We start from the raw sequence: 14,248 nt of genomic DNA, 5'->3' as shown, positions 1-14,248 counted from the left end.
CAATGTATACAGAATGAAAACTGCCCCAAAGCCAGTGAGCCAACAATGTGATTGGATGAAATGCTGAACACAGAAATGGCAATAAAAGATTACGCTATATCATGCAAACAAGGCCTACATTTTCTGATTGGATGGTGTATCTGCTAGTCACTCTCCTCAGTGCCTTCCTATCCTTCACCAATAGAGTTGCCAGGTCTTACCTGGCTACCAGTGTGTGTGTGGGGTCCCTCTCCTCATCCTGGAGCTTTCAGTGTACACGTGAAGCGTGTAAGCCACAATGACATCACCCGGAAGTGACGTCATCACTCAGGGCATGTTGTGGGGTGACACTCTAGCATTTGAGGGAAAACTCTATAGTAACCATAGAGTTTTTCTCAAATGCTAGAGCAGCCTCCCCCTGCAATGTGCCCTGCATGATGACATCACCTCCGGGTGACATCACCATGCTGGGCACATTGGTGTGGATGGGGCTCTTTGGGGGTAGGGCTTCCCCTGCCGGCCAGCTTGGAAGCGGCAGATTGGGGGTTCCAAAAGTGAGTAAACCCCTGTCCCCGTCGGGGGAATGGCAACCCTATTCATCAACCCAATCCATCCCCAAATGGAAGCTTATAGACCACAGGGGGAAATGGAAATTGAAAATAGAGCTGTTTTGACCTTGTCATTCCAGATCCATGAGTCTGTGGAAATTTTACTCAAATTATTTATCCTTCCAAAGTTCTGTCTATCAGTAAAATGCCACATGAAAAGAACCTTGAGGGAAAAGTGTTTAAGATCACATCAAAGTTGCTTGGTTTTGTGGAGTTTTCTCAAAGGCATGAGTGCATTATTGTACTGGAGAATCAACTGGAGGACCTGAAAACTGTGGCAAAACGAGCTTGGGCCTGGTCAGTATTTGGAAGGAAATAAAAATTGGAGGATTCCCAGAGCCTCAGTTCTGCTTTATAAACAAGCCAGATAATTAGGAATTCCAAAAGTGAGGAAGTGTATATGAGGAGAATATTGGAAGCATCCCTATTACCCTAAACTCCTCCTATTCTTCCTTCTTCCATTTTTCTGCTCTGTGTCTTGTCTTTTGTAAAGGAGAAACTGGTAAAGATACCAAGTTCCAGCACTCTCTGTGTGGCATCTACGTTGTGGAGAGCCAGTGTGGTGTAGTGGTTAGAGGGCTGGAATCGGACCAGGAAGACTGAAGTTCAAATCCCAGCTATCAAGCTCATGAGGTGACCCCCCCCCCCAAGAGCCAGTTTGGTATAGTGGTTAAGAACGGCAGACTCTAACCTGGAGAACCAGGTTTGATTCTCCACTCCTCCACATGAAGCCAGCTGGGTGGCCTTGGGTCAGTCAAAGTTCTCTCAGCCCCACCTACCTCACAGGGCATCTGTTGTGGGAAGAGGAAGGGAATGAGATTGTAAGCCACTTTGAGACTCCTTCAGGTAGTGAAGGGCGGGGTATAAAACCAACCCTTCTCCTTCTCCTCCTCCTCCCTCCCTTTCTCTCTCTTACTTACCTCACAAGGGGTTGCTGTGAGGATGAATTGAAAGAGAGGAAAACCATGTATGCCCCCCTGGAGGAAGTGCAGGATAAAAGGGTAAGAGAAAGAAAATATGTCCCAGGGAGAAGACAGAAACATCAAAGAGATCAAACACACTTCCCACAGAGTTTCATAGTGGCATTTTGTGAACAGGAGAAGACATATTTACATTTGAAGGGTGAATGTTTCTTACTCACTGTTCTGAAGTGCTTTGGGGCATATTTGGTGTAAGCTACTTTTTTGCACATATCTGAGATGCTGCCTTGATGGGTGGTTTTGTTTGTTCGTTTTGTTTGACAGTTATTTTAAATGTGTTATATCGGTTTCTGGTGCTTTCGGTGACAGAGAATGTAGCCAGTAGATGCAATAAATAAATAATCGTGATAGTGGGGAAAGAGAGACACACTTTCGTGTGGACAAGCCATCCTTCACTAGAATTTTCCTTTCTTCAGGATGTCTTCAGAGCGCCAGTCAAGGGGCCAAACCACATGACCCAAGTTTGACTGGCACATAGGGTGCGTTCTTCGCTCCCAGTGTCTCATTCCAGAAGCCTGTGGTGATTGGCAGCTCCAAATAAACACTATTAATAAATCATTAATCTGTAACTAAAAGCCCAGACTCTTTTTAGGGCATGCTTGCCAATTGCCTACCACAAGAAAGCCTCTAGGGAATATTTGTCATTCTCACAATTACAATGGAGCATAAGCCATTTGAGATGGCTTGAGCCAAAATCACAAGGAAAACAGAGTGAGGGAGAGAAAGAGAAAGCCCTGCAGCAAATACCATTTGGAAATTTACTGATAGCCAGCATTTGTTTATTTTATTCCTCCCGGCCCCCCCACTAAAACGCTGAACAATAAAGAGATTCTGTTTCTAGATGATTACTCTGCAAAATGTAACAACAGAAACAGTTGTAAATGCTATTAAGGCAGAAAAGGAAACGCAGTATGAGATGAGAACCTAAAAGGAGAAGGAAAGTCATACTTGTTTACTTCCTCCGGTAGCCTCCAGGTGTTAGATGAACCCTGAAATGTCATTCATCTAATTTTTACAGAATCAAGTCCAAAATGCAGTTTGGGCAAGGCTGGCCTGATTGTGTCCTGATGGCTGGGAGAGAGAGATAAAGACTGCAAGCACTAACATATCTGCTGGTTCTACTATTAGTAAAAAAAGATACCTTTCTGTCTCTTGACAACAGAAGTGTTTTTCTTTTTATGCACACTGGGAGCTTGTACATAATCTAATTAAAATATTAACTATCAGCCTTAATTTCTCTTCACCTGATGGGGGTGACAAAATGATGGGGCTCTTGATTTTCTACTATGGCCCCGCTCATACGGGCAGGAAACTGCGGGGGGGGGACGCGTGGCAGTTTGCCCCGGGGCAAACTAACGCATGGTAAATAGATCAGACGTCACCTCCCGTTGAGGTACCGTGGAGGTTCCGTGGGAAGGGAGAGGTGCTGATCGCAAAACAATTCCGCGCGCAAAAAAGAAGCGTGCGGTGCGGCAAACTGGATGTGGTTTTTTTCGTGTACACCACGACTGCGCATGCTCCGTTAGGTGCTTGTGCGCATCCACGGAGATGTGGGGAAAAAAAACCTTTTTCGCAAGGGGACATGGGCGGGCGCCGGATGCCTCCGGAAACGCGATCAGACGCCTGCCCTTGCCTCGCAGTTACCGGAAACTAGTACCTCCGAGGTACTAGTTTTTTGCTGCGTGTTTTCGGCGGGAAGCCTCAGTTGAGCCACGGAAGTGCTACGCTTCCCAGATGCGCCGGTGAGATCGCGCCCGGAAACTCCACCTGTCTTCCATCGCTCTAGCGTGGCTAATGCTCCGTGTGACCGCAGCCAATATTTGACAACTTCCTTTTCACATGATGGTTGGTTGTAGCTGATTCACTCAAATACCAAAATTGGCCAACTTTAAGCACAAACCTGTTCAGATGCTGTGAATTTCTCAAGGAACTCATGCTATGTTCAAATTTACCTTGTTCAACGCTCACAATCAGACTGTGAGCCAATCAGGGATATATTTGGATTGCACTGAGCAACCTGAAAGGCCACTGAACTAGTTTGCAGCAGCATATTTATCAGAAGCTAGCTGGTTGAGGGAATCAGCTGGGAGTTGGGTTTTGACCATGCTCCTTAAGCAAACTAACTACACAGCAGTTGCCAATGGGAGAGGGGAAAGAGCTTGTTTCTCTTCCCTGATATCCAAGGTGATAACCACCACCATCCCATTTTACTGCATCTTAGCAAATCTGGAAGAAGGAGGAGGAGGAGATTGGATTTATACCCCGCCCTTCACTACTCAAAGGAGTCTCAGAGCAGCTTAAAATCTCCTTTCCCTTCCCCTCCCCACAACAGACACCCTGTGAGGTAGGTGAGGCTGGGAGAGCTCTCTCAAGATCTGCTCTTTCCAGAACAGCTCTGAGAGAATTGTGACTGACCCAAGGTCACACCAGCAGCTGCATGGAGAGGAGTGGGGAATCAAACCCAGTTCTCCCAGATTAGAGTCCATGCACCTAACCACTACACCAAAATTTCTAGAATGGGAGATCAGAAGAACCTCCAGCTGACTGGCTAGGAGTTCTCCTGATCCCCAATCCCTAAAAAACTGCTGAGTACAGAAAAAAACCTGCCCCAAGATGAGACTGGAAACTGGCTCTCAGCTGATCCCCCAGGTGGCAAACAGCCTGTTGATTAATTGGCTTGCTGGGCACCACTGGCGAAAAAGAAGTGAGAGGAACTAGCTGGTGTTCAAGCATTCCTACAAATGTGGCTTACTGATGGGCTTGCAAGCATGCCTTCCAAGAAGGGAGGACTATGCTGCGCACCAAGCACACAAAGCAAAGTTCTTGCACATCCCAGCATAATCTTGTTTTATTGCAACACCGAAATACACTCACCAAGATGCCATTGCTCTGTGAAGAGAGAGACATGCATGAAGCTGACCTATACTGAATGAGACCCTTGGTCCATCAGAATCAATATTTTCTACTCTGACTGGCAGCAATTCTCCTGGGACTCAGACTGAGGTCTTTCACATCACCTACTTCTGAGTCCTTTTTAACTGGCGATGCTGGGGGATTGAACCTGGGACTTTCTGCATGCAAAGCAGTGGCTCTTCCACAGGCCCATAGCTCCTCCCCCTTTTAAAGGTCTGTATTGTCTACTCCGTTTAGCAGTGGCTCTTCAGGGACACAACTAGAGGTCTTTCACATTACCTCCTACCCAATCCTTTTTAATGCCAGGGATTGAAGCTGGGACCTCTTGCAGGCAACACAGATACTCTGCTATTGAGCCACGACCCCCTCTGTTCCCTTGGTTCTAATCATAAAACACATTAGGTTAGCACTTAGCAGCTAGAGGGCAAACACACACACACAAACCCTAGCCCCTAATCTATACAGTAGTAGCAGGTGGTTATGGTGCTGCCACAAAAAATTACCTGCTAATCTCTTCAGACCAAGGTGCTGTTACAGATACATGAGAGCACAGGAAACTGGATTTTGTTTGCTTGACCTTATTGATAGCAGGTTTAGAGTGGAACCATACAGGGTAGGCCACACTCCACCAAAGAAACCCAGCCCTCACATTTCTGTTCCTTGGTCTCACTTGGGGCTCAGAGAAGCGATTGCCACCTTGTTGGCTAGCGTAGTATAGTAGCTAAAAGGCTAAGGCTGCGGTCAGATGTGCAGTTTGATCTGGTGTGGCCTTGATTCTAATTGATCCAGGGTTTTTTTGTAACTGAGAGTTTTAATCAGACTTCCTCCGTTAAACCACTTCAATGTGCTTTCATTGCATGCTTGATTGATCAGACATGACAGCCACAGAGTGGGGTGGCTGGGCAGTTAATTTAACCATTTGTCTTTTGAGCATGCACATAAGTGCTCATGGGAAGCAGCCCTTCAAACTCCTAGCAGAATGGTGGCAGCTGGTGGCCAATGGGATTGCCGGAGGAGGCTGCTGGGATATGTAGTCCGCAACAAAAGTGAGATACACAGATGAAGTGAATACAAAAAAAGGAAAAATCCTCCATATAATTAAACCTCCAAAATACTCAAAGACACCAAATATAATGCTTACAAATTATTTACATAATCAGCAATAACACACAAAACAATCTCAATACTAATCTTGAAATTCATATAAATAAATTGTGCAAATAGGAAAAGATCCAGGTTCATGAGACACGGAATAAAGGATTCAAGTGTAAATTGCAAATTCAAAAGTTGCTGTCTGAACATACATTTTGAATCTACCAAGCAACAGCAACGATATCGGATCAAAGTGCACATCTGACCACAGCCTAAGAGATGGTGGCTTATAACTATAAGTGGGGCTTTTTTTGTGGTGGTACTCATCTGTACTGAGTACCGGCACCTTTTGGGGGGTGGGGCTCTGCCAAGTCCTGAAGGGGAAAGCAGTACAACCTTAATTATGTGAACTGGGACTTTTTATTGTTTTTATTTATTTGTTTGCTTGTAACAGAAAAGGCAAAGACTATTAGGACCTGGCCTTTACCTGGATAGCCCAGAGTGGTTTGACCTCAGCAGATCTCAGAAGCTAAGCTGTCAGCCCTGATTAGTATTTGGACGAGAGACCACCAAAGAAGTCCAGAGTTGTTACACATAGGCAGGCAATGGCAAACAACCTCTGAACTTCTCTTGCCTTGAAAATGCTGTGGGCTTCCCATATGTTTGCTGTGACTTGAGGGAACTACCATCTCTCTAAGGGCAAGGCATTTGGTATTTGCCTCACCTTATTCACAGGGCTATTTCCCAGCCATACTGAACCATGAGAAATAAAGATGATAAAGGATGGAATTTTATAAAAGGTCACTGTGGTAGGAATAAGCTACAAGAATCATGACGATATACAAATATTAATGAATTATGTTAGCTTTAAAAATTGGCACTTGTCATAATAAAGATATTAAAATGGCTTTCTTCTTCTTCTTATTATTATTATTCTCTGAACGATCATCATTTTTACTTGTTATTTTAAATTTCTGATAACACTCTACAGTAGATCCAGGTGGGTAGGCGTGTTGGTCTGAAGCAGTAGAACAAATTTGAGTCCAGTGGTGCCTTTAAAATCAACAAAATTTTATTCAAGGTATGAGCTTTTGTGTTGCACACACACTTCCTCAGATACAATGAAATGGAAATAGAAATTCCATTATTTCAATTTCAGTTTCATTGTATCTGAAGAAGTGTGTGTGCATGTGAAAGCTCATACCTTGAATAAACCTTTGTTGGTCTTTAAGGTGCCCCTGGGCTCAAAATTCACTCTATGGTACAGTTTGGTCAAAAGATAATTACATCCCTCACAGACCAATCCTGAGCAGAGTCACACCTTACTAAGCACATTAACATGAATGGATTTAGAAGAGTGGAACTCTGTTTAGGATTACGCGGTTAGTCCCAATATGGAATGTTATAACCAGTGTTCCCTCTAAGCTGAGTTAGTGTGAGCTAGCTCACAGTTTTTTAGCCTCCGGCTCACACATTTTTGTTTTAGCTCAGGAAGGACGGCTTCAGAGCAAACTAATTTATGCAGTAGCCAGATCACTCACTCACAACTTTAATGCCAGTAGCTCACAAAGTAGAATTTTTGCTCACAAGACTCCACAGTTTACAGGGAGCATTGGTTATAACATAGCATGAGATTAAGTGTTTCAACAGATCATTCAAATGTAGGAAGAGCTGACCATAAGCAGAGTTAAACCTTTCTAAGTCTACTGAAATCAATTTGCTTAGAAGAATGTAACCCTGCCTAGCCTTCCTCTGGGAAAAAAACAACACTTAATATGGTCCTGATTCTTACTGCCTTAGGCTGTGTAGAGTACTTTTTCACTGAGCATATTTTATATTGACAAAACACCCATTCCCTATGAATTTATGCTTTTGCCCTTCCAATTTCAGGCTAGAAGTTAGGTGATCAAGAAAAGGCAGATAAAGGGCTGTTTGGATTTAATATAATTCATATTTCTACATTTTATGTTTTAATGTGTTGCTACCCACCCCATGCCTTTGGAATACGATGGAATATAAATCCAGATAATGTTGCACAATTTCATAACCACTGCAAGGCATTTCATCTCTTTCTCCCTTACTGGTTTATCAATTTCCCCATTTAGGAGCAATGAAATATTTATTGATTTAGTGATCTAACGTTGCTAACTCACCATCTCCATCCTGGGATGACTATGAAGAAGGCAACTCGAAGGTATGGATTTTCCATATTTGCAAACAGGATAGACTGCTTTCATTAAAAGTTTTGCATGTGATGAATGGACATCCTCTGTGTTTGTTATGTGCTTTTTGGGGAGCTTATGAATTTCAACAAGCCTCTAAAAAGTCGTGCACTAATCTGGGACCATGGTAAATCCAATGGCACAGCCCATTCATCACATACAAATTCAGATTATTTTTTATTAAATTGAGCAAGGAAAAGGCCAGACAAATGTGTGCAAATTGGTCAGAGATTTGTGTTGTATTATTATTGTTATCAAGGCAGAACCCACCCTTGTAGATGTTTACTCAAAAATAAGCCCCTGTTTATATAATTCACTACATCTACCACTGGGGTTCCCAACTCCACCTTGGGTAATTCCTGGAGATATGGAGGCGGAGAATGGAGTTTGGGGAGGAAAAGGCGCCCAGTGAGGATGTGATTCCATAAAGATTACCCCGTGACCCTGACTTGGATAACCCAGGTAAGCCCGATCTTGTCAGATCTCAAAAGCTAAGCAGGGCCTACTCTGGCAAGTATTTGGATGGGAGACTTCCAAAGAATACCAAGGCCAGGAGGCAGAGGTAGGCTATTAAGCACTTCTCTGAATGTCTCTCATGTCCCAGTAGGAGTCACCAGAGGTTGCCATGATTTCCAGGCATGGACACACCCACGCACACACGCACACCCACAAAATAAGCCCCTGTTTATATAATTCACTACATCGACCACTGGGGTCCCCAACTCCACCTTGGAAAATTCCTGGGCGGAGAATGGAGTTTGGGGAGGGGAAGGCGCCCAGTAAGGATGTGATTCCATAAAGATTACCCTGTGACCCTGACTTGGATAACCCAGGCAAGCCCGATCTTGTCAGATCTCAAAAGCTAAGCAGGGCCTACTCTGGCAAGTATTTGGATAGGAGACTTCCAAAGAATACCAAGGCCAGGAGGCAGAGGTAGGCTATTAAGCACTTCTCTGAATGTCTTCCATATCCCAGTACGAGTCGCCAGAGGTTGCCATGATTTCCAGAGGTTGCCATGATTTCCAGCCATGGAAACACACATGCACATACCCACAAAATGAGGGGGGGGACCACACAGAAGACTACCCTGTGAACCTGCCATTTCCTTCAGGGAAACTGATCTCTGATGTCTGGAGATCAGTTGCAATTCCAGGAGAACTCCATGTCTTTCCTGGAAGATAACAACCCTACCTATGAAGCTTAATTAATACACTTAAGAATAAAATCAGTCATTAATATGATACTTCATCTGATTGCCAATGGAACAGAGGGATTAAGTGGTATTTCACAACTGCATTTTAGTTGGACAAAGACAGTTGGACAAAGACAACCAATATAGTATAGTGGAGTAGTCAAGGCCAGTGACAGAAGATGACCTATCAAGGCCTGGTAGAGGTTCCACTGCTGCTTGGAGATGCCAGGCCAATCGAGTACCTGGTAGAAGTGAAGAAAGATCTAATTTCTTGGGCTCTGCCATGTCCTCCCAAAAATGAGAGATTGCACCAGAGACCTGTGTAATATTTCAAGACCTTCTGGGAGGTCTCTTATTTTTTAGTGGAAGAACCATTGGATGTATGCCTTTCATGATTCTTTTAGGTCTAAGAGAAACACAAAAGAATCACTGCTTTTGGCAGGGATCAGAAAACAAGGGTTTAAATGGCTCTGAGCCATTTAAACCAAACAGCTCAGCTGTTTTTTGTGAAGAGCTTAAAGCAGGGGTTTAAATGGCTTGGAGCCATTTAAACCCTTCTTCCCACTCTTTATGGACTGCCACAAATTGCCTTAAAATTCATGGAAGTTCATGGTGGATCTTTAGTTCATGAACATCGCTTTGGAAACCATGAACTGGCCAAAATTCATGAAAACTTTAGTTCATGTGCTGCTTTGTTCCCTTCCCTAATTCAGATTCCTTCTCTGCCATGAAACTCAGCCTGGACTGATCACTATATTTCAGTATAGCCTACCACACAGGTTTGCTGATACATTATGTGTTCTGCCCTGAACTCCTTAGCAGAAGTGTGAAATTAAAATGTAATAATGTCATATATCAGCACCCTGACCTGGATAGCCCAGGCTAGCCTGAAGTCATCAGATCTTGGAAGCTAAGCAGGACTGGCCCTGGCTAGTATTTGGATGGGAGACCACCAAGAACTACCAGGGTCATAATGTGGAGGCAGGCATGACTAAGCACCTCTGAACCCGTTTTGCCTTGAAAACCCTACGGGGTTGCCATAAATCAGCTTTTACTTGATGGTACTTTCCACCACCACCAATATATCAGCAGACTTCAGGGTTGCAGACTAAAGTGTCCAGACATACGTTTTTTCTTGGTAGCTACTGCAAGTGTACACTAGGGTTATTCAGAGAAGTGTACACTAGGATTATTAAGAGAAACTTTCTTAATTCCATTTTACCTAATTTCTTCCCGGAATCCAATAATCTGTTTCTTTTCCTCTGTTTTAGGAATCTGGAGTCAATTTCTAATTAATTCTGTTTTGATTTAAAAAAAATCTGAGCCGAGGAGGGGCAGGAAGTTTCAGAATTTCACTCTGTAGATGGTCAGAGGCAAGCAGTGTCAGTCCAAGCCTTCCTATCATCCTCTTAGAGCACCCTGCTGTGGTAACATAAAACAGGTGCCAAGGGCTGAAGTTACCGAAGGGTGCACTGATTCCCCTTCAAACAGAAATCAAAGAGAAATCTCTCTTTTAAAATAGAAAAAAAGTGAATTTGGGGAAAAGAAATCCCCCCTCCCACAATAATACTAGTGTACACTGGTGTCAGATATGCAGTAAACATCAGTGTGGTTTTGCTATGTTTTTGATAATATACATAACATGCAAAAAAAGTTTAGCAAGATACTTCAGTAGAAGGTGATATGTGATTAAGACGTTAGCAAAGCACTCATAATAATTGTAGTTTTACTTTCTCCCATGGAAGTGAATGGCTTCCATTGACTTCTAATGGCTTCTCCATGGGAGAATTAATGGATTGCTGAGCAGGCTCCCCACTGGGTGAGGAACAAGATGCTAGAAAAGACCACTAGGATGTGCTTTGGTAGGGCACCGGCTTGCAGTTGGCTCCACTGGCACACATTTAAGTTCCAACTTTCTCCATAGCCAGCCTTGTTAGTTCCTGGTGAGTTCATTCCATGCAACACTTGAATGACTTGGTTCTGCACCAAAGTTTAAGTGCATGATGTTGCCTTCTGCTGAGTCAGAGCACTGAAAGTATCGTTTACTCAGACTGGCCGTGACTCTCCAGGGTTTAGGGCTGCCAACCTCCAGGTGGGGGGCTGGAGATCTCCCAGAATCTCAACTGATCTCCAGACTACAGAGATCAGTTTCCTTGAGGAAAATGGCAGCTTTGGAGAGTAGACCATATGGCATTGCATCCCTGTCAAGTTCCCTTCCTTCCCCAAATTCTACTGTCCCTGGAATCAGCCCCCAAATATCAAGGAATCTCTCAACCCGGCCCAGGGTGTCAAGCACAGAGATCTATCATATAACCTCCTGCCTGATCTTTTTCACTGGAGATGCCAGGGATTGAACCTGGGACCTTTCAGATGTAAAGCCAGCACTTTAACACTGAGCCACAACCCTTCCCCCTGCAAACACCCTGTTTTCCATCTCATAGCATGGCTACATTTAATGGAAAGCTTTCAAAAAGCTGGACCTGTAGGGCAATGAGCAAGACTGTTGCAGGAGATCCTTCTCCTATACAACACGGCTTAACACTGATTGATTGATGGTGTCCTACGCCATATTTCTCCCAAAGGACCTGAGATGAGTTACAAGAAAGGTTGTTTTTATTTTGCAGTCAAGTCACAGCTGACTTATGACCCTTCATGGGGTTTTCAAGGCAAGAGAGGTTCAGAGGTGGTTTGCCCTTGCCTTCCTCTGCATCATGACCTTGGACTTCCTTGGTAGTCTCCCATCCAAGTGCTAACCAGGGCCAGCCCTGCTTAGCTTCTGAGATCTAATGAGATCAAGCTAGCCTAGGCTATCCAGGTCAGGACTTACAAGAAACAACCAAACCAAAACATTTATAAAAAATTAAATTATTATTATTTTCAGTACGATACAAAAATAAACATTTGCATAAAATGGAACGGATATTCGGCAATAGGCTGGAGAAGAATCAGGACAAATTGAAGCGTCATGAAGCGTCACCTAGCAGAGGCTTCAAAAATACAAAAGGTCTTGATAATAATGATTACTGGGGAGGAAATCCCCATTAGACAAGTATGCGACCACTGGAAACCAAATGGCTTGAAATGTGCGTAGATGGCTACCGGTGGAGAACACAGCGTTCTATGAGGCAATGTTTTTCTAGGAGAAACTGTTCCCATAATCTGTTTTTCCAGTTATTCATTATTGACAACAAATTTTAAACATACCAACCAGACTTAAAAAAAAACAAACTGAAATACAAATGATTATCTTGAGACCCAGCTGGTTGATCAAATTCCATTTTAGAAGCCCATTTTACCTGAAGGCAACAGAGACTTTACTGGCTGATCCTGCATTGCTATTAAGACTAGCTAGAAGGAACTGGCACTCATACAAGGACACTCGTAGTGCAATATCACTACCAATTAGACTTGTTATCACATCTATCTTACCAGGTCCTGTCTTGACATAATTTGTAAACTTTAACTGACTAACGGGGCAATCCTGTGCAGAGATACTCTAGTCTCAGGTCACTGAAATCAGTGGGCTTAGTCTAGAGCAACTCTGCATAGGATTGCACTGTTGGTATAGAATAATGGCCTGCTTACACAATTCCCATAATAGCTGCTTTATAAAAAGTTTGCATAAGGATCAAGGAAGGGGATTTTGCTGTTGTTGCAAAACTGAAATGAGGACCCCCAATGAAATGTGTAATATTATAATAACCAATGGTGCCAAATGATTGAATAATGTGTACTTACTTTCCAAGCGCAAAGCACTCCATCCTAATGGTAGATCCCTTTGCGGCTGTGACTGTGTAAGGAAAATGGACTTCAATTTTCGGCTCATATTCCCCCATCACAGCTGGGAATTAAAAATAAAATAAAATACATGTCATTGCTGGTTTTGAGTTGTAGAAAACTTATTGTCAAAGCAGTGACGACAAAGCTGTTAAACATGTAGATAGCAATGAAGTTCATTACGGAAGGAAATCATTATGATTAGGATCAAATCCTGGACACCACCTAAAAAAGATAGATTTTTTTCAGTAATAGCGGATCAACATTTTATTTTTTTTAAAGAGGATTAATTCTTACGGTGTATGCTCCAAACCGGTATTTTCAAAGGGTGGCACTCACAATTGACTTGCATGCTGTGAGCTGGGTAAGCCTTAGCATTTTGTATGTATATCCCCCCCCCAATAAAAACTACATTCATAAACATAAAAATCTCAATTTAAAACTTGGATTAATTTTCTGGAAAATTAGATTTTATATTTAGAATATTGGAACAGCAAGTTTTATTATCGTATAACATCACATGAATTGTTTTTCTCTGATTTAATGATCTAATAAAAATATCGGAGGAGAAAAAAACATGGTTAAGGCAGCAGTCCTCTGAACACTTGTTCGAGTAAAATCTCAATGAACTCAGAGGGAATTACTTCTGAACAGACACATAAGATCATCTTATATCACAGGCATTCTCAACCTTTTTGAGCCTGTGGGCACCTTTGGAATTCAGACATAGGGTGGTGGGCACAACCCCAAAATGGCTGCCATTGGATGTGGAGCCAACTAGAAAATGGCTGCCATGGGAGTTGATGCCAAGCAAAAAATGGCTACCATGGGAAGTGGGTTCATAAACAGACAGAAATCTTACAAATATCTTAGGAAAGATGAGTGAGAGAATAAAGAAGAAGAAGAGGAGGAGGAGGAGGTTGGATTTATACCCCACCCTTCACTCGGAGTCTCAGAGGAGTTTACAAACTCCTTCCCCTTCCCCTCCCCACAGCTCTTTCAAGGGCAGCTCTGACAGAACTATGGCTTGCCCAAGGTCATCCAGCAGCTGTGAGTGGAGGAGTGGGGAATCAAACCCGGTTCTCCCAGATTAGAGTCTGCGCACTTAACCACTACACCAGACTATAAAACCAATACTGTGCTGGCAGCTGCCGCCGAAGTATCATTATTTCAATCTGCGTGCTTAGTAAGATCGCCAATGGCCATTCAGAAGCTGTGCTGTCCAAAAAAACCCCATTTGGCCCCAGCGACTTTCTGAAAACATTTAGAGGGCACCAGGAAAGGGGTTGGCGGGTGCCATGGGCTCCACAGGCTCCATATTGGGGACCCATTTTTCTATTGGCTTCTTGTATTCCAGATGAAACTAAAGAATCAATTGAAGCCTTGGAGTCTCATCATAAGTCTAAACTCCAGTCTTGACAAGTCAGCTCCAATACAGGCTGTTATAGATTTGTCTGCAGCCTGGCATGTTCTCTTTTTAGCCTA

At 43.3% G+C, this 14,248-nt stretch overlaps 1 protein-coding gene across 1 annotated transcript in view; it reads right to left on the bottom strand.

The window, feature by feature from the left end:
• Positions 1-12,822, bottom strand: part of LOC107111397 (contactin-5-like) — a gene marked incomplete at its 3' end in the record, with an annotated part of 38,144 nt that extends 25,322 nt beyond the window's left edge. The window contains exon 1 of the mRNA XM_015412362.1: positions 12,725-12,822. Within this exon, the coding sequence (XP_015267848.1) occupies positions 12,725-12,822 (98 nt within the window). The remainder of the gene's footprint in view (positions 1-12,724) is intronic.
• Between the last annotated feature and the right edge of the window lie 1,426 nt (positions 12,823-14,248).

Source organism: Gekko japonicus, unplaced genomic scaffold (assembly GCF_001447785.1).
Source record: "Gekko japonicus isolate JY-2015 unplaced genomic scaffold, Gekko_japonicus_V1.1 scaffold4448, whole genome shotgun sequence".
NCBI classification, from domain to species: Eukaryota; Metazoa; Chordata; class Lepidosauria; order Squamata; family Gekkonidae; genus Gekko; species Gekko japonicus.
The sequence above is the reverse complement of the archived record's forward strand: the minus strand, read 5'-3'. Positions and strand labels throughout refer to the sequence as shown.